The sequence below is a fragment of the Chlorocebus sabaeus genome, chromosome 20 (assembly GCF_047675955.1).
Source record: "Chlorocebus sabaeus isolate Y175 chromosome 20, mChlSab1.0.hap1, whole genome shotgun sequence".
Taxonomy (NCBI): domain Eukaryota; kingdom Metazoa; phylum Chordata; class Mammalia; order Primates; family Cercopithecidae; genus Chlorocebus; species Chlorocebus sabaeus.
Genome location: NC_132923.1, coordinates 129,183,988 through 129,204,216, shown reverse-complemented (window position 1 = coordinate 129,204,216; position 20,229 = coordinate 129,183,988). Strand labels below are relative to the sequence as shown.

General features: G+C 56.3%; 1 protein-coding gene across 17 annotated transcripts in view; it reads left to right on the top strand.

Moving 5' to 3' along the window:
- The window catches only part of CAMTA1 (calmodulin binding transcription activator 1), a 975,861-nt gene that overhangs the window by 851,691 nt on the left and 103,941 nt on the right, over positions 1-20,229 (top strand). For all 17 annotated transcript variants that reach the window (XM_037985400.2, XM_037985395.2, XM_037985394.2 and 14 more), the window contains 2 exons: positions 14,477-14,617; positions 16,144-17,990. In XM_037985400.2, the coding sequence (XP_037841328.2) occupies positions 14,477-14,617; positions 16,144-17,990 (1,988 nt within the window). The remainder of the gene's footprint in view (positions 1-14,476; positions 14,618-16,143; positions 17,991-20,229) is intronic.

Here is a 20,229-nt window from a genome sequence, read left to right as displayed (position 1 = left end):
TGAGTTGAGTGGAGGCCCTGGTGAGTTGAGTGGAGGCTCTGGTGAGTTGGGTGGAGGCCCTGGTGTGAGTGGAGGCCCTGTTGAGGTGGATGGAGGCCCTGGTGACTGAGGGTGGAGGCCATGGTGACTGTGAGTGTGAAGGCCCTGGTGAGTGGGTGGAGGCCATGGTGTTAGTGGAGGCCCTGGTGAGTTGGGTGGAGGCCACGGTGAGTTGGATGGAGGCCCTGGTGAGTGTGAGTGGAGGCCCTGTTGAGTTGGGTGGAAGCCCTGGTGAGTTGGGTGGAGGCCCTGGTGAGTGTGAATGGAGCCCCTGTTGAGGTGGATGGAGGCCCTGGTGACTGTGGTGGAGGCCATGGTGACTGTGAGGGTGAAGGCCCTGGCGTGTGGGTGGAGGCCATGGTAACCGTGAAGGTGGAGGCTATGGTGAGTTGGGTGGAGGCCCTGGTGAGTTGGGAGGAGGCCCTGGTGAGTGTGAGCAGAGACCCTGGTGAGGTAGATGGAGGCCCTGGTGACTGAGGGTGGAGGCTATGGTGACTGTGAAGGTGAAAGTCATGGTGAGTTGCATAGAGGCCATGGTGACTGTGAGGGTGGAGGCCACGGTGAGTTGGATGGAGGCCCTAGTGAGTGTGAGTGGAGGCCCTGGCGAGTGTGGGCTTGCTTTTGCTGTCATGGCCCCCACAGTCCATCTCCCTTAACACACTGGTCCTCACCTGCAGCCTGTTGGTTTGTCAGGGGCCAGGGTGTCAGCCCTGCCAGCCTTCAGCACCTGTAAGGTGGTGCTGCCGAGACACCACACCGTTTCCAGGACCGGGCCTGGGCTAGTTGGCTGCAAACGGGAGCCCCTCATTGCTGAGCAGTGGCTGCAGTGGCAGAGAAATCCGCTCAGAGCGACTGCTTAGCCAGCACCTGCTCTCCAGGGGCCCAGCTCACACTGGGAGAGGTCGCAGAGCCCAGGATCCCCAGACCGCCCCCAGCTTCCCTCCCTCTGTTCCGGAGGCCCTTGCTGTTGCCAGTACCCAAGCCTGGGGTTGTATGTTCAATGCGCCTTTTGTTTTCTCATAATTTTTCAGACAAAGAGCAAAGATCCAGAAGGGGGGGCTGTGTTTATTTGTTTTGTTTTTTGCTTAGATTGTAATCCTGGTGATTATAGAATATCAAGAAGGAAAATCAACAAAGGCTTCCTTCCCGGGGCTCGCGGAACCGTTCCTGGTCGACCAGCGCCACCTGGTGGCCAGCGGCAGCGGACCCGCTCGGAGACGGGCGCCCCGGGAAGCCTGACTCCCCGGCCCAGGCCACCGGGAGCTTGCAGGCGGGGGCCTGTCCCACCCCTGCCTCTGGACCTGGTGTCTGAGATGTGCTGGGAAGCTGTTGGGGACCTGCTCTGTAATTCTGGAGTGGTGGGGCTTGGGGTGGGGCTGGAACTAGCAGCAGGAGACCCTAGGGAGAGGTGCCTGTGCCCACCTTTTTTCCTCTCCGGCTCAGTCGATCCTGATCCAGCATCACCTGGCTGGCTGGGGACGGTAGGCTGGGAGCTCTGACCCTGACTAGGAGCAGGTATCCCTAAGGCTCAGCCAGAGTCCATCGAGGAAGGACAGCAGCCAGCCTGGAAGTCTCAAAGATAACCGGATGTGGTGGCTCACCCCTGTAATCCCAGCACTCTGGGTGGCTGAGGCAGGAAGGTTACTTGAGCCTAGGAGTTCAAGATCAGCCTGGGCAACACGGCAAGACCCTGTCCCTACAAAAAATAGAAAAATTAGCCAGATGTGGTGGTGCACACCAGCTACTTGGGAGGCTGAGGTGGGAGGATCACTTGAACCTGGGAAGTTCAGGGCTGCAGTGAGCTGAGATGGTGCCACTGCACTCCAGCCTGGGTGACAGAGAAGAGGGCCGGGCACAGTGGCTGATACCTGTAATCCCAGCACTTTGGGAGGCTGAGGCAGGTGGATCACCTGAGGTCAGGAGTTTGAGACCAGCCTGACCACATGGTGAAACCCCATCTCTACTAAAAATACAAAAATTAGCCGGGAATGGTGGCAGGTGCCTATAATCACAACTACTTGGGAGGCTGAGGCAGGAGAATCACTTAAACCCGGAAGGGAGAGGTTGCAGTGAGCCAAGATCGCACCACTGTGCTCCTGCCTGGGCAACAGAGTGAGACTCCACCTCAAAAAAAAAAAAAAAAAAAAAAAAAAAAAAGAAGAAGAAGAAGAAAAGAGAGCTGCAAAGACTTTCCCCCATGGAGCTACAGGTGTGGGCACAGTGAGGAGTTGGGGGGTCAGCCCCGGGTGGGAGAGAAAGGGGATGTTGCTAGAACTCTTCCTGGCCAGCAGTGTTCACTGAGAAGCATGTTCCAGGGTCCCTACCTCTGAGCAGAGACTTCTGGGATAGGAGCAAATGGCTGAATGTCAGGAGTGAGCTCGGGCCCCCCAGACCACCCAGTTCTGGGGCTCAGAGGGAGCCGAGAATCTTACCCTGGAATCCACCAAGGCCCCAGAAAGCCTGAGCAGAGACAATGGCTCCCCTCAGAACCACGTGGATGGGGCTGAAAGGCAGGCCCTTCCCCAGACATTCTGACTCGCTGGGTCTGGAGTGGGCTTCAGACACTGAGTTTTTTATGAAGCTAGGTTCTTGTACTGGGGTCCCCAGGAGACCATACTTTTTAAGAAACCCCAGCCTACAGCAGCCTCTGGCAGGAGGCCAGTCAAGAGCAGGACCAGCACCTCTTTGGGCCACAGGCCTCCTCAGGCGTCCGCTGGTTCTCACATCCGGGTGGGAGGAGGGCAGGCGTCAGAGGCCACATGGAGCTTAGTCTAGCCGCACTCCCAGAGGAAGCCACTCCCCGGCGTGCACTAAGTACTGGGTGTATCATTTCTGGATGTTCCAGGACTGCGTGAGGACTTTCTGTAGACTCTGGGTTAAGAAATATGCCTCTAGAAGTTTCCTTTTTTTGCAGCTGAGGTGTTGGTGCCGGCACATGGTGGGGCCTTGCTAGACACTTGTTGACTTGCACTTGTGAGAAATCCTGGAGTTGCATAAGAAGCACATCTGTGTCCCCACGGCAGGCCCAGGGCCTGGACAGCAGCTCCGTCCCTGAGAGCAGAGGCCTGGCTCCCTGCCTGCATCTGCAGGGCCTGGGAGTCGTGGGGGAGGCAGGGATAGTGCTGGCGGTTCCTGGAGAGGATTTCCTCTGCCTTTTACCCTTCCCTCTGGGAAGGAGCTGCGGGCGTGAGGAGCAGGCAGGGCAGGTTCCTGGGATCTCCAGGTGGGTCCCAGCCCTCCTCCTGGCTCCTGCCAGAATGCCTGCAGCCCCCTTGCAACTTGGCACAGAGGACAGCAGAGGATGGGCACGGAGAGGCTGACTTGAGTGTGGGGCTTGCTTCCTACTTTGCTCCCAGGATCCAGGTTTGTTTTGCAAATGTTGGTTTCTCACTCCAGCTAGTTTTGTGGAGCCAATCCAGCCCCCGAGTAGGACTGGAAGAGAAATATTGCTTTTGATTTCCTGTCTCTCCCGGCACCTTGCTGCCCGGGGCTGCTTCAAGGCCGCACAGCCGCTTCTGTGACAGGAGTCCCCCTTTTATGGAGTGCATCCCTGTGCTGGTGTTGGGGATACAGGGCCCCACCCACATCCCAGGTCCTGACTGCTACACAGAGCTGATGCTGAGCCCTGCTAGGTGCCAGGGAGTGGTTCTGTCAAAATTAGAATTCGTTGCCAACATTCAGATCTCCAGATTTTCAGCCTCTCTTTAAAAAAGGAAGGCTGCGGGCCAGGTAGTTGGGAGCTCAGAGGCAGCTGCTCTGTGGACGGAGCCTGGCTTCCTGCGGTGCTGCCTCCCAGCACACGAGGAGGAACCTGAGTCCAGGGCCCTAGAGCAATCTTACCAGAGGCAAGATGGAAGCATCCAGAATCCCACTTAGTCGCCACCCCTCTTTCCGAGTGGCCTGGAGGGGCAGGGGAAAAGCTGCTCCGTCCCACATTCCCTGCTCTCTCTGCCCTGAGCAGTGCCCGGGGGAGGGGGCTGCAGTTTGGACAGAGTGGGGAGAAGGGAATTCCAGAGGCCATATGCACCCAGATCTGCAGATCACCATGAGGCTCTGACGTTGCCAGGCGGCCAGCACTCCTAGTGCATTCACACTTCTCCCATGACGCAAAGAATTCCCAGCCTGGTAACAATGCCACTTAGCACATCAGAAGATTCCGAGAGCCTCGGGATGGCTCTAAGATGCCACTTTGTATGTCACTGAGCACCTTGGAGATTTCCTGTGAGGCCAGGGGCAGGGGTAAAGGACACGCCACCCCACATGCTCTGTATTTCCTGATGACGGAGTCACTGGCCGGGTTGGAATGGTGCCTCTCCCTACCCCTCATTGACAAGGTCCATCCCACCTGCAAGAAGAAAGAATACGGCAAGGTGAAGCTCTCAACACACTGGCAGTCTGCTGGACCCTCCAGCCCTGCCTTTTCCACAGGGTGTGTGATGCTGGGACGAAGCCCATGCCCCCTGGCAGATGGAGGACTGTCATGCCCCAACAGCGAGCCCCAGAAATGACAGGCTCACTGGGGACACGGCAGATAGGTCCCCTCACGTGCACGCGGCGGGCGCACGCTCCATCCCGTCCCCCCTCAGCCTCTGTGCTCCTCGAAATGAGATTTCTGAAAATTTTGTCCTCAGGACCAATAGACGAATGAGAGTTGAGCGGTGAGATCGGGAAATTGAATAGTATGTGGGTGTCTGGATATGAGAAGTTAAATCTAATGAAAATTTCATCCAGTTGAACCAAGAAATCAGAAGCAGGGCCTTTATTCCTGTCAACAAGAATACAGTGAAAATTAAACCAACCCGGCTGCCATTTCCCATTGACCTTGTCGCCATGGAGACAGCCTCCTAGTGTCAACAACACCGAGGACTCCAAAGGGGCCCCATTCACTGCAGGAGAGACACGTGGCCAGTCCCTCTCCCATCCGCCTGAGACACGTGGTTCATAAGGAGAGCAGCCACACACCCAGGGTTGCCGGAGGGCATCCCAGGTTATATCAGCACCTGGACAAATGACCACAGCACCCTTTCTCGGCTCCCAGGGTGACCTGGCTTGACTAGTGAAATGGCCACCCTCTTTCTGGGTCTTTCTTGGGCAGCGGGGTACCTAGGTGGGTAGACTGGACGAACCCAGTTGGAGGAGGAGGACGGGACCCCCCACAGCCCTCCAGAAAAGGACACTGCCCCTTGTCCTTGCCACTCGCTCATCACAGCACCCAGAAATCTCTTCCCATGTGAAGGAAGGCCAAGCATCGATTCCAGCAGGTGCCGCCTGTGCAGTAACTATGGTGGCCAAAGCTCCAGGTGGCCTTGCCCTGTCATCCTTCCAAGAGTTACTGCCCCACAGAGCCAAGGGGGCAGGTAGCTGGCTCTCACCCATTCCGAGGGCCACCAGGAGCTAAGGCAGACGTCTGGAGTTCTCTCTGTCTCCTCGTCCAATTCCTTTCCAAAGTCTTCCAGGCAGGACTGCAGATCAGAAGGCTTCCCCACTCTCGTGCGTCTTTCCACCCTGGCCCGGGCAGATCTCCTGTGGATGCCATCACATCAGAATCCAGGGGTGGGACCACCTGGATAGGGCCCAATGGCATACAGTCAGGTGAGCCGGCAAGAGGCACCCACTTTCCAGATGAAGAAACTAAGAGCCAGAGGAATCAAAGATCTTGTTAGAAGATCACACAGTGTGTGAGGGAAAGAGCTGCGGCCACTTGGGGATCTGACCCCAGGCCAGCATGGTGCTGCCACCCTGTCTCCCACTGTTTCTAAATTTTGGTCCCTTCTTTCCGTATGGCCAGCACAGGGCATTGCACCTGGAGGTGTTCCCTCCCCTTTGGGAAAGCCCCACCACCGCATGAGACAGCCACGTCAGGAATGAAAGACAGCCAAGATGAAGCTGCCCCTCCACCCCCTGCCGTCCCTCAGGGGGTCCTCTCCCCACCCCCACCACACCGCAAATGAGGAGGCCCTGTCATGGAGCCAAGCGTTGCTCCCACACACATCCTGGACAGTCTGGAATGAACCCTTCTTAGGTTCTTTTGGTTTTTGTAGAAATTCCCCCCAAATGCACCGCAAGCCAGGCACAAAGCCTGCCGCCGTGACAAGGCCAGCGCATGCCTCAAGGAAGCCCCAGCGCCCAGGCTTGGACGCCACGTTGCTGAGATGTCCTCCTTGCAGCGACCTCCCAGGTGTCCTTCCCCCTTCCTCTCCTGCTTGCTGTGATTTTCCAAGAGCAGGTCCCCATCAGGCCCTGCCTCCAAGTTCCTCCCGTGGGAGGCTCAAGGAAGAGTTTCTTCTGCCCTGGTCTGGGTGGCTTGGCCAGATGAGTGACAACTGACCTGACCCCGAAGTGAGGAAATCCTAAGCGGGGAGCCAGGGACTTGGGAGCTTCTGCCCACTAAGGCCCCAGCCAGCAAGGCCTGGCCCCGCTGAGACAGCCCAGCACCTGCGAAGTCAGGGAGGGCAGGAGAGGAAACTGGGCATCCAGCTTAGGATGACAGCATGTGGCCCAGCCCCAGCACCCTGAGTTTCCTGCACAGTCACCAGCCCCTGGTGAAGGGGCAGCCAAGGGAAACCAGACTCCCCTCCAGGAAGTGAAGCGAGTCTTGCTGCTCATGGCCAGGACCCTCTACCTCCCGATGGGGTTGCTTTTCTCCTCTGCCCACCACTGAGCTGCTGTCCAGTCTTCCTCACCTCCTCCTAGGAGCTGGTCCTGGCAGAGCCGAAAGCCAGGCAGGTTGCCCAGCGGAAAGAGCTTGAATCTGCAGCCCCTCCTCACCCCCCACGCACCTGCTGTGTGACCTTTGGCAAGTTACATAACTTCTCTGAGCCTCGGTTTTGGCATTAATAAAATGAGATAATACATTCTGCCTCAAGGGATCACTGGGAGGTTAAAGATATCATCTCTAGATAAAGATATCATCTCAAACTTGAGTGTGCATCAAAGGCCTGTTAGGACATGGATGCTGGGCCCCAAACCCCAGAGTTTCTGATTCTGCAGGTTGGGGCGGGGCCTGAGAAGGTGCATTTCTAACAAGTGTCAGGGGATTCTGCTGCTGCAGGGGCCACATTTTGAGTAGCACTGCTCCACAGGGGAGTGGCCGGCCCCATGCCCCGCCCACAGCAGAGGCTCAGTGGAGTACATAGTATTGTTATTATTTTTCCCCCTTTTTTTGAGACAGAGCCTCACTCTGCCACCCAGGCTGGAGTGCGGTGGCCCGATCACAGCTCACTGTGGCCTTGACCTCCCTGGGCTCAGGTGATCCTCCTGCCTCAGCCTCCCATGCAACTGGGACTACAGGTGCCCACCACCACACCAGGATAATTCTTTTTATTTTTTGTAGAGACTGGGTCTCGCCATGTTGCCAAGGCTGATCTCAAACTCCTGGACTCAAGTGATCCACCCGCCCCAGCCTCCCAAAGTGCTGGGATTACCGGTGTGAGCCACCATGCCTGGCCTTGTTCTTCTTTCTTTTTTGGAGTCAACATATAAAGATGCTCACACACGCCTGGCATGGAGGATATGTCCAATAACTATCATTATTTTTGTTGTTATTATTATTGAGACATGAGCTCTGCTTACAGCTCACTGAGGAAAATGATGAACCAATTTTAAAAAAAAGTGCTAGGGAGGGCATGATTGATTGAGAAATTGACCATTCACTCATTCACTCTACCAGCCTTTATTAAGCAACTACTATGTGCCAGGCATTGTTCTGAGGATGGGAGATGAGCAGTGAACAACTTGGCAAGGCTTGCCCTCAGGATCCAAACTCCAGCTTCTGGGGACAGGCATAAGCAGCCAGGAAGGCTACTGTGATTTCTATGCCCAGAGTTCTCAAACTGGAGCATGCATTTGAATTCCCACGAAGGCTCCTTAGGACACAGGTGCTGGGCCCCATCCTGAGTCTGTGATTCGATGGGTTTGGGGAGGGCCTGAGAATGCGCCAGAGGTGGGGGCTTGAGCTGGGCTGTGCTGGAAAGAAGGGTGGCATTAAAAGTGGTAGAAGGGCCAGGCGCGGTGGCTCACACCTGTAATCCCTGCACTTCAGGAGGCCGAGGTGGGTGTATCACTTGAGGTCAGGAGTTTGAGACCAGCCTGATCAACATGGTGAAACCCTGTCTCTACTAAAAATACAAAACTTAGCCAGGCATGGTGGCGCTCACCTGTAGTCCCGGCTACTCGGGAGGCTGAGGCATGAGAATTGCTTGAACCCAGGGTTGGAGGTTGCAGTGAGTAACCTCCGGAGTAGTAGAGGATAAAGGCATTCTGAAAGCCCCTGATGTCAGAACCTCTTGAACTGTACACACACACACACACACACACCCCTATACACACACACACCTATGCACACAAACACACCTATACACACCTCCACACCTATACACACACACACCTATATCCACACCCACACACCTATGCACACTGATACACACCTATACACACACACCTATACACACATCTATATACACACATACCTATACACCCACACCTATACACGCACCTATATGTACACAGATCTATACACGCACACCTATACACACACCTGTACACACACACATACAAAAGTGTGCAGTGCATAGAGCAGGGTGGGTGTGGACTCTAGCCAGAGAGCCTGAGGATGGGGGAGGCCTGAGCCCCCATGCGGAGTGTATTATTCGGCCTCCAAAACTCATGTTGAAATTGAATTCCCAGTGCAACTGTGTCTGGACGTGGGGCCCCATGGGAGATGTTTAACTGCTATACTTAGGGTTCCTGGGAATGGATTCTTTTTCTTCACCCTTCCACCATGCAATGACATAGCGAGAAGGCCCTCACCAGTCACTGGCAGCTTGGTATTGGACTTCCCAACCTCCAAAACTATAAGCCAATACATTTCTGTTCTTTATGAATTTCCCGGTCTGCGGTATTCTGTTGTAGCCACACAAAACAGACTAAGACACTGCCCTCACAGAGTACCACAGACTGGGAGCTTAAACAACAGAAATGGATTGTCTCACAGTCTGCAGGCTGGGAGCCCAAGATCAAGGGGCATTGGGGTTGGTTTCTGGTAGGGCCTCTCTTCCTGGGTTGCCGACAGCCACCTTCTCACTGCGTCCTCATATGACCATTTCTCTGTGCATGGGCACTCCTGGTGTCTCCTCCTCTGCTTATAGGGACACCAGTCCTGCTGGGATAGGGTCCCACCCATGTGACCTCACTTAACCATAATTATCTCCTTAAAAGTGTTTCCAAATACAGTCACATTCATGGTTAGGGCTTCAACCTATGGATTTGGTCAGGGACACAGTTCAGTTCATGACAGAGGAAAATAGGAGGGCCCTACCGTGGCTCAGGCTTAGACTGCGTAGCTGAAGCTCTCCGCCTCTTCCCAAGGGACTGGGATGGAGCAGCTGCAACCCAAGTGGCCCTCGGCTGGCAGCCTGCCCCGTGTGGGGTGAGGCCCCTACGCGTTCCCCCAGCCCGCTCTTCCAGATCTCAATTACTCTCTTCCCAGCGGTTGGCCGCCTCTTGGGTAAATTGTTATCAGATGATGCTCTCCAAAGCATGGGCCACATGCTGTTGTCATTGATTTCATTTTGATTATTCATATTAGTGGAAGCGCTGCTGACTTGCCACGGGCCATAATTAGGGTAAACATCTTGTACGAGGGCTGGGTCAGCACTGGAGTGGGCCTGGGGTTTCTGCAACAGCCACTCCCAGCCTCAGCTCTGCAGGCCGATCTTCACACAGGCTGCGCTGCAGGCAGTCATGTCGGAGGGAAGGCAGTCCCCGGCCTGTGTTTCACGGGGCAGCCTCAGGGCTTCTGGGGTAGCTGGAGGAGGACATCTTTCGAGGAGCCAGCATCCTGCTTCCCAATGGCCAGTGTGGCCATCCTGCCTGCCCCTGTCTCGTGGAGCCCCATGCTGGGTCTGACTTATCCCACCCCATACCAACCCTTTCTTCTCTCTGGTACTTCCCCTGACCCAGCCTTCCTGGGGATACAGGTCTCTCTCCACCGCCTGAGCGGACCAGGGACCACCACCCAGGCCCCATCTATGGGGAGCTGCAAGAGGGTCCCTCTGTCTGGGATTCAGCTCAGGCCATTCTGCCTGAGAACGGGGAGTCAGGTACCGCCCAGTGAGGTACAGTGAGCAGGAGGGGACAGACGTGACCCAGAGCCACCAGGACATTACCTTTCTGGGAATTCCCCTTCCTCTTTCTGTGTCTCTTGCCTTACATGTCATGGGAGGTCATGTGATCAAGTGTACTTTTAATGTGGTTTCCCTTTTGCTGCTTTAAAAGGGGGAAGGGGCCAACGGGGAGGCCAGCATGCGTGGCTATTAACCTTCCTTTCCTAAAGCGCTTTTTCCCTATAGAAACCTCCCTTCCCGCTGATTGATTCCATGTCGGGAAGCAGAGCATGACATGTTAAAAGCCGTCTTGATAGTATTTGATATTCAGTGCTAACAACTCACCATCTCAGAGGAGGGGGCTTCTCTCCACCCACCCACCCCCACCCCTACCCCTACCCCTACCCCCACCCCCACCCCCAACCCCCGCCAACACTAGAGCAAGGAGGGAGACAATCTGTATATTGGATGTGCCAAGACAGTAGGTAATTTGCATTAAGCATCCAGAAACTCTCTGCTTGCAATCTGTCAGCCTTCACTGGGTCTTCATTTTATAACCTTCACAACATAAGGAGGAGAGCAAGAGGCAGAGAGAATGCGGCTGCCACACCCCCATCGGGGCTAGAGTGGAAACCTGGCCTGATTGGCGGTTGTCAGAGCAGAGGGGGCCTGATCTGAAATGCCAGGAGACTCTGCCAGCCAGGGGATTCAAAAGCCTCGCTACGCCGAGACCCAAGACCCTTGAGTGGGATGTGGCCTGAAGGCCAGAAGCCAGAGGTGGGGCTGCCCTGAAATCAGCTCATCTCCCCAGAGAGCCAAGTTCAAACTCAGCAGGGATCTTCCCAGAGAACGTGTGGCCTGGCTCGGCAAGGGGCACCTGCTCAGAGTTCCCACAGGGAGAAGCTCCCATGGTGAGCTCGGCAGGGGTTTCTGCTCTTGACTTGCAGTTCCCTGCTGAGTTTAAGCTCACAACAGAGCTGTGTGTTCTCCCATCCTAACGGCATGCAAGGAGCCTCTGCAGAGCTTTAAAAAAATGCCTGGCACCACCTCAGACCAATGACGTCAGAATCTCCTCTCTGGGGCCTGGGTACAGCCAGAGTAGGGGACCCACAGCTGGAACAGACCACGGCCTGTTCAGCGGTACAGAGGGGAGTCTCAAATCCTGCCCTGCGGCCTCTGGAGTGTGATTTGGGCTGTCACCTCCCCTCCTGAGCCTCTGTTTTCTCATCTGTAAAATGAGTCTGGAAATGTCTTTAGCCAAGGAGTGCCCTGGGCATAGGGACAGGCCAGAGAGCCTGTAACCCCTCATCCTTTCTCCACCAGGTCCTTTCCGCAGTAATCTGTCTTCTGTATTGAATTTCTAGGTAGAGGTTTATTTAAGAAAAGGGTCCCATAGCTGTGATGAGGTTTTAAAGCCCCTGGCCCGGGCCTTTCCTCCAGCTGTCAGGGACAAGGTGCTTAGGGGGCTGTTGGAGAATTCCTCCACTGTCCCCCTAAAGAAAGGTGGGCTGTCAGTGCTGCCACCCGCCTGCCTGCGCCTGATCACATGAAGTTCTGAACATAGCGGCTTGGCAAGCAGGTGCCACTCAGCCCCACCCATCCCCCTCAGTGACCCACCAGAATCCCAGACCCCCTGACAATAAGATGCAGGAGGTAGGGCGCTGCAGACCTCAGAGGAGCCTCTTCAGAGTGGAGCAGAGGGGAAGGAAAGGGGAGCAGACACCCAGGTCAGGCGATGGCACACACACAGAAGGAAAGCAGACGGCACACACAGAGAAGGCAAACCCTGAAGATATTCCTGCCAAATCCCAAGCCTCACACGTGGGTGATTTCCTTTGAAAAACTATCAGAGGCTGGGCTCGATGGCTCACACCTGTAGTCCCAGCACTTTGGGAGGCCAAGGCGGGTGGATCATGAGGTCAGGAGTTCAAGACCAGCCTGGCCAATATGGTGAAACCCCATCTCTACTAAAAATACAAAAATTAGCCAGGCGTGGTGGCGGGCTCCTGTAATCCCAGCTATTCAGGAGGCTGAGGCAGGAGAATGGCTTGAACCCAGGAGGCAGAGGTTGCAGTGAGCCGAGATCACACCACTGCACTCCAGCCTGGACAACAGAGCGAGACTCAGTCTCAAAAAAAAAAAAAGAATAAGAAGAAAAGAAAAACCGTCAGAGTTATAATTAAAGGGGGCTCTATACCCAGGAACAGAGGCATGAGATGAATGGCCACCTCAGAGATCTACCCGCAGCATTCCGGGGCTGAGCCATCTGTGGATTTCACAGCAAGATGCTTCCTGCCACAAGTCCAGTCCCCATAGCATCAGCCAGGCCCCAGGGCAGGGCCAGCACTGCCTGCTGGGTGTCACAGTCATCACTGTCATCACCATCATCACTAGTGATATTATGGCAACAGCTTCCCTTTTTGGGGGTATGCACAAAGTGCCAGGCATGTACATCATGTTTTCTCCTGGCCAGTTTTCCAGACAGGGACTACTACATGCCTACTTTACAAGTGAGGAAACTGAGGCTCAGAGAGGCTAAGCGACTTGCCCAAATCCACACAGCAAGATCAAAACCTAGACTCAGCCCAGGTACCATGGCTCACACCTGTAATATCAGCCCTTTGGGAGGCCAGGAGTTCCAAACCAACCTGCGTAACATAATGAGACCCTTGTCTCTACAAATAATTTGTTTGTTTGTTTTGAGACGGAGTTTCATTCTTGTTCCCCAGGCTGGAGTGCAATAGCGCGATCTCAGTTCACTGCAACCTCTGCCTCCCGGGTGGTTCTTTTGCCTCAGCCCCCAAGTAGTTGGGATTATAGGCATGTGCCACCATGCCCAGCTAATTTTGTATTTGTAGTAGAGTCGGGGTTTCATCAGGCTGGTCTCAAACTCCTGACCTCAGGTGATCCACCCACTTTGGCCTCCCAAAGGGTTGGGATTACAGGTGTGAGCCACTGTGCTGGCCTCTACAAATAATTTTTTAAAAAATATCCAAGTGTAGTGACACATGCCTATAGTCCCAGCTCCTCAGGAGGCTGAGGTGGGAGGATCACTTGAACCCATGAGGTCAGGTCTACAGTGAGTTGTGTTTATACCACAGCACTCCAGCCTGAGCAACAGAGTGACACCCTATTTCAAAAACAAAATAAATCAGTAAAACTTGGACTCAAATCCAAGTCTGAATCGAGCCAGCTCCTACCTGCCATGTCGACGCTCTCCTTGTCCCCCTGCGTTCTAGAGCCCTTCACAGAACTGGGGCCGGTGCCGCGAGGGTTAGCGGCTACCCCTGGGCAGTGGGAGAGCAGCTTCAGCCAAAGGAGGAAGGACGTTGCTTTTGTATCGACAAAGCCACTGGCCTCTCCCTATCTCGACCCTGTGCCCTGCTCCTCTGCGCCTGGAGCCTCAGCACCAGCTCCAGCCCCAAAGCTGCGAATCCGCTGCCTCTCAGCCTGGCCCCACTAGAGAGAGCCGGATTGCTCCATGTGCCAGACTCAGGACTTAGCCACCCCTTGGCCGGGTCTGCTCCAGCTGAGAAAACTGCTCCACTGGAAAAGTCAGTTTAGACTTCCAGCCCCCATCCTGCTGGGCAGGTGGGAAAACCCCAACCCCAACTCCAGGGACTGCAAAAGTGCTGGGAGGAAAGTCAAGCCCAGATCCTGGGGTGGCTATTCAGATGGCTACCATCAGTCAGCACTGGGCACTGAGGCTCCCTTCGTCCAGGCCATGTGGGTCCTTCAGTCGCGTCCCCATCTCCCCTGGCGTCTCCTGCATCTGCAATCCCTTTGGGGCAGAGAAGTCCAGTGAGGGCAGGAAGCCAGAGTCTTGCCCTCCAGGGTGGGGCCACCTCCGCACACACTCCTGGGAGAGGCTTTGGTCCTCCCGGCTCAGTGCTTGTTGGTCCACCACCTCTATCCTGAGTCTCCACAAGAGGCTCACAGACTGGGAAGTCCCTCAGCCTCATGTCCACTCTCCTTCCGTCCTTGTTCCCTTCCTCTTCCATTCCAGCACCCGAGGAAGAGCCGCCTCGTGCACTCTGACTTCAGGGAAACAAAAGCGGAACTCTATGTGGTCCACTCCCTGGGCTGCACCATAGTGAGGGGGAGCGAAGAGGGGAAGGAAGAGCTCAGAACCCCCGATGGGAGCAGGGGGTCCGATGGCGGCAGCCTGGCCTCCCTCCCCTCCTCCTCTCCTGCTCATCCATTCACCCCAGGAGGCGGCTCCCCAGCAGAGAGAGGGCTGCCCTCAGGGAGGGCCTGGGTCCTACCCCTCGGCCCCACGCAGGCCCCCTCTGCACCCGCGGGCTCTGACAGCGCCCCCGCCTCTCTCTCCACAGTCCATGGTATCAAGTGGACCTGCAGCAATGGGAACAGCAGCTCCGGCTTCTCGGTGGAACAGCTGGTGCAGCAGATCCTCGACAGTCACCAGACCAAGCCCCAGCCGCGGACCCACAACTGCCTCTGCACCGGCAGCCTGGGTGAGCCGGGGCTCCCGGGGTAGGCGGGCGCCACAGGGACGGGGGCCCTACCAGGCAGCCGTCATGGCTGTCCTCTGTGGGAGTAGCCATGACATCTAGTGAGGGAGGAGGGGGATAGGACAGTCAGGGACTGGGTGACACCACCGAATCCAGCACAGACACAAGGCAGGCCTTCCGCCTCGTCCTGCCCTGCAGCTGGCTGGCAGTCCACTCTGGGCAGGAGGGAGCAGTGTCCAGAGGGACAGCTTCCTCCATGGGGCAAGAACTGGGGGCAGCAGAGTTGGGGGAGCGAGGAACTCTGGGGCTCGGGGCCTCTCCATTCAGGCTCACACTCGGGCATCCTCTGCCAGAGGGCACTGGGGCCTTCAGGGAGACCTGCCCTGCGTCAATGACACCACACAGGCTCAACCTCTTTCTTTAACCTCTGCCTCCAAGAACATAAAGCGTCCCACACTCTCCTTCCTAATGTGTCTGTTTTTCTGAGAATGGTATTTGCTCTTTGAAATGTGCGTTCTCCTCTCCCTGGGCTGACTTAATTAGATAGTCCCATTAGAGGTCGTGTCACTTCTCAGCACAGTCTTCGTGCATTTAGGAGTCTTGGTGGTGAGGCTGTAACAGGATCGGGGAGAATTTGCCCTTTCATCAAAAGCAAAGTGACCCTTATCAGATGAAATGAAAATGGTGAAAACATGCGAGGGGTGGGAGAGAAAAGCCGTGCTGGCTGCCAGGGGTGGGAGAGAAAAGCCGTGCTGGCTGCCAGGGCTGGAGGAGCTGCCAGGGAGGCTTTGCCAACCTCAGAAACGCTCAGCTCCTGAGGCTTGGACGTCTGAAATGAAGAGCAAGGGCTCTGTCCCTACTTAGGACCTAGAAGGATTTTTGTGCCCCAGAGAGCTGAGGATAGGCCTGGGCTTACGTACCTTTCTGCCTCTGGAGCAGGGTCCAGAACCCTCTTTGGTCCTGGGGCCTGAGAGCTGGCCCCGAGAGTGCATTTCCATCACCTCCCCATTGACCTCTGGTTGCCAGGCCCCAGGGGTGGCTCCTTATCAGGTCACGGGCTGAGCAGCTGTGGGGCGCTGGGGAGGGGCGGTGGGCTAGGATACGAACATAGCCGCCCTCCCCAGGCTGACGCCCTCTTGCCAGCAAAGGCCCCTCCAGGTGAGTGGTGTCTGTCTCTGATGGTGGAGGGGACTTTCCTGGACGTTGACATTCTCTCCACCTTCTCCTTCCCGACTTCCCATGTGCTTCCTATTCGAAAAGAGCATCGAAGTCAAAGCCCCTCTGATCTTTGGAGGAGGGTCAAAGGGGCATGAGATGGCCCCCGGGCTTGGGGTACGTGTCCCAGGGCTGAGGGTCTGTGGCTTGCCTGGGGCACCGGGTCTGGACTTTGCCAGAGGCCCCAGCTGCTGTGGGGCAGGTCCGCCACCGTCCTAGCTCTGACTCTCTTTCTGTGTGTGCACGTGTGTGCCTGCGTGTGCACATGTGTGTGCCTGTGTGTACATGTGTGTGTGGTGTTCTGCTCTCTGCAGGAGCTGGCAGCAGCGTGCATCACAAGTGTAACAGTGCCAAACACCGTATCATCTCGCCGAAGGTGGAGCCACGGACAGGGGGGTACGGGAGCCACTCGGAGGTGCAGCACAATGACGTGTCGGAGGGCAAACATGAGCACAGCCACAGCAAGGGCTCCAGCCGCGAGAAGAGGAACGGCAAGGTGGCCAAGCCCGTGCTGCTGCACCAGAGCAGCACCGAGGTCTCCTCTACCAACCAGGTGGAGGTCCCCGACACCACCCAGAGCTCCCCCGTGTCCATCAGCAGCGGGCTCAACAGTGACCCGGACATGGTGGACAGCCCGGTGGTCACAGGCGTGTCCAGTATGGCAGTGGCCTCTGTGATGGGGAGCTTGTCCCAGAGCGCCACGGTGTTCATGTCAGAGGTCACCAACGAGGCTGTGTACACCATGTCCCCCACCGCTGGCCCCAACCACCACCTCCTCTCGCCTGACGCCTCTCAGGGCCTCGTCCTGGCCGTAAGCTCCGACGGCCACAAGTTCGCCTTCCCCACCACGGGCAGCTCGGAGAGCCTGTCCATGCTGCCCACCAACGTGTCCGAAGAGCTGGTCCTCTCCACCACCCTCGACGGTGGTCGGAAGATTCCAGAAACCACCATGAACTTTGACCCCGACTGTTTCCTTAATAACCCAAAGCAGGGCCAGACGTACGGGGGTGGAGGCCTGAAAGCCGAGATGGTCAGCTCCAACATCCGGCACTCGCCGCCCGGGGAGCGGGGCTTCAGCTTTACCACCGTCCTCACTAAGGAGATCAAGACCGAGGACACCTCCTTCGAGCAGCAGATGGCCAAAGAAGCGTACTCCTCCTCCGCGGCAGCCGCAGCAGCCAGCTCCCTCACCCTGACCACCGGCTCCAGCCTCCTGCCGTCAGGCGGCGGCCTGAGTCCCAGCACCACCCTGGAGCAGATGGACTTCAGTGCCATCGACTCCAACAAGGACTACACATCCAGCTTCAGCCAGACAGGCCACAGCCCCCACATCCACCAGACCCCCTCCCCGAGCTTCTTCCTGCAGGACGCTAGCAAACCCCTCCCCGTCGAGCAGAACGCCCACAGCAGCCTGAGTGACTCTGGGGGCACCTTCGTGATGCCCACGGTGAAAACGGAGGCCTCGTCCCAAACTAGCTCCTGCAGTGGTCATGTCGAGACGCGGATAGAGTCCACTTCCTCCCTCCATCTCATGCAGTTCCAGGCCAACTTCCAGGCCATGACCGCGGAAGGGGAGGTCACCATGGAGACCTCGCAGGCGGCGGAAGGGAGCGAGGTCCTGCTCAAGTCTGGGGAGCTGCAGGCCTGTAGCTCTGAGCACTACCTGCAGCCCGAGACCAATGGGGTGATCCGCAGTGCCGGCGGCGTCCCCATCCTCCCGGGCAACGTGGTGCAGGGACTCTACCCCGTGGCCCAGCCCAGCCTTGGCAACGCCTCCAACATGGAGCTCAGCCTGGACCACTTTGACATCTCCTTCAGCAACCAGTTCTCCGACCTGATCAACGACTTCATCTCCGTGGAGGGGGGCAGCAGCACCATCTATGGGCACCAGCTGGTGTCGGGGGACAGCACGGCACTCTCACAGTCAGAAGACGGGGCGCGGGCCCCCTTCACCCAAGCAGAGATGTGCCTCCCCTGCTGCAGCCCCCAGCAGGGCAGCCTGCAGCTGAGCAGCTCGGAGGGCGGAGCCAGCACCATGGCCTACATGCATGTCGCCGAGGTGGTCTCGGCCGCCTCGGCCCAGGGCACCCTGGGCATGCTGCAGCAGAGTGGACGGGTGTTCATGGTGACCGACTACTCCCCGGAGTGGTCTTACCCAGAGGTAAGCTACCACCGCTGCCGCCACCTGTCACCTCCCCTCCCACCCACCTCGCCGGCCCCTGCACCGCCCGCAGCTGAGGGATGCCTGTGGCTGCCCTTCAGAGGAAGCTCTGGACCATAAAGCTGATGCGTTCCCCTCCTTGTGTCCCCACCGCACTTGAACACCTCCGTCTTTCATGCAGTGGTTCTCAAACTTCACTGCGGCAAGCAGCTTTAAAGTTGGGGTTCTTGGCCTGGTGCCGCGGCTCAAACCTGTAATCCCAGAACTTTGGGAGGCCAAGGCAGGAGGACCATCTGAGCCCAGGAGTTCCAAACCAACCTGGGCAACATAGTGTGACCTGGTTTCAACCAAAAGTTAAAAAAATAAGCCAGGTGTGGTGGGGCCTGCCTATGGTCCCAGCTATTCTGGAGGCTGAGTCCGGAGGAGCACTTGAGCCCAAGAGGTTGAGGCTGCAGGGAGCTGTGATTGTACCACTGCACTCCAGCCTGGATGACAGAGTGAAACCCTGTCTCAAAAAAGAAAAGAAAAGAAAAGAAAAAGTCAGGTGTCCTTGGAGGCAAAATGCTACCCTGGCTCCAGCCAGAGTTGTCTGCCGTTTCTCGATTTATGTGTTAGGAGTCCATTTATGTTTTGCTTTTCTTTTTTTTGAGAAGGGGTCCCAGGGTTGCTTAAAAGAATTTCAAAAGTCACTATTGGCCAGGCCCCGTGGCTCAGGCCTGTAATCCCAGTACTTTGGGAGGCCAAGGGGGGTGGATCACCTGAGGTCAGGAGTTCGAGACCAGCCTGGCCAACATGCTGAAACCCTGTCTCTACTAAAAACACAAAAAATGAGCTTGGTGTGGTGGCGTGTACCTGTAATATCAGCTACTCGGGAGGCTAAGGCAGGAGAATCACTTGAACCCGGGAGGCGGAGGTTGTAGTGAGCCGAGATCATGCCACTGCACTCCAGCCTGGGCAACAAGAGTGAAACTCTGTCTTTAGAAAAAAAAAAAAGTAGCCATCATAGATCATCTACATCCACTGCCTTCGCTCTACTTCTCCAAGCCAAACAAGAACAAAACCAAAAATCTCTCTCAAAACCGAACAGGGCACAGCTTCCGAAGAGTCATCCTGAAGATCCTTCTTAAGTAAACCTGGCCCTCTGCAAAATTCAACACGGGTCATAGGATGCAGTACTCCAACCTGCACCCTCCCCCAGTCCCCAGGCCGCCTCAGCTCCCGGGGATCCGACTTTGAGAACCACGACTGCAAAGACCAAAGCATCTTGCCTCAGGGACACAAGCAGTAAAGGCATCTCTGCTTTTTCTCTAGAGTAGAATAGCACAGGAAGGGGACAGAGTGGCCCAGGCTTTCCCTAAATAACCTAGTGTACACAAGCATGTGCTTCCTGACCCAGGTGCTCAGGGACCAGCATGTGCACCACGGGCCCTGACTGGACACCTCCCAGGAGGTGAGCTGTCCGTGGCCCACTCGGTTGGACGACACCAAAGACAGGGGCTCATACTTCCTCACCCTTCTTCTCCGCTGGCAAAGCTAAGAAAATCTGTGTACAGCTGCCCCCAGCTCTCCCATCCCGGATAGGAAGAGCCCAGAAGGATCGGACTGGGCTTCCTCTTGGTGTAGTTTGGTGTGACCATGTTTCTGAGCCCCTGCTGTTTTTGTTTTGTTTTTGCTTTTCTTTTTTGAGAAGGAATTTCACTCTTTTTGTCCAGGCTGGAGTGCAATGGCGCCATCTTGGCTCACTGAAACCTCTGCCTCCCGGGTTCAAGCAATTCTCCTGCCTCAGCCTGCCGAGTAGCTGAGATTACAGGCACCCCCTGCTGCACCCAACTAATTTTTGTATTTTTAGTAGAGATGGGGTTTCACCACGTATCCCAGGCTGGTCTCAAACTCCTGACTCCGCCTCCACCTCCCAAAGTGCTGAGATTACAGGCGTGCACCACCGCGTCCAGCTAATTTTTGTATTTTTAGTAAAGACGGAGTTTTGCCACGTTGGCCGGGCTGGTCTCAACCTCCTGGCCTCCAGTGATCCACCCGCCTCAGCCTCCCAAAATGCTGGGATTTCAGGCGTGAGCCACTGCACCTGGCCCTGACCTCCTCTCTTATCATTGATTTTGAGCTCAGTGGCACCTTCAGAGTGCTCACCACACCCCCCACCCCACAAAGGCCAGTTGGGCATCTTCCCCACACCCCCCGACCCTGGGCTTAAGAAAGCGATGCAAAGGGACAGAGAGGAAGG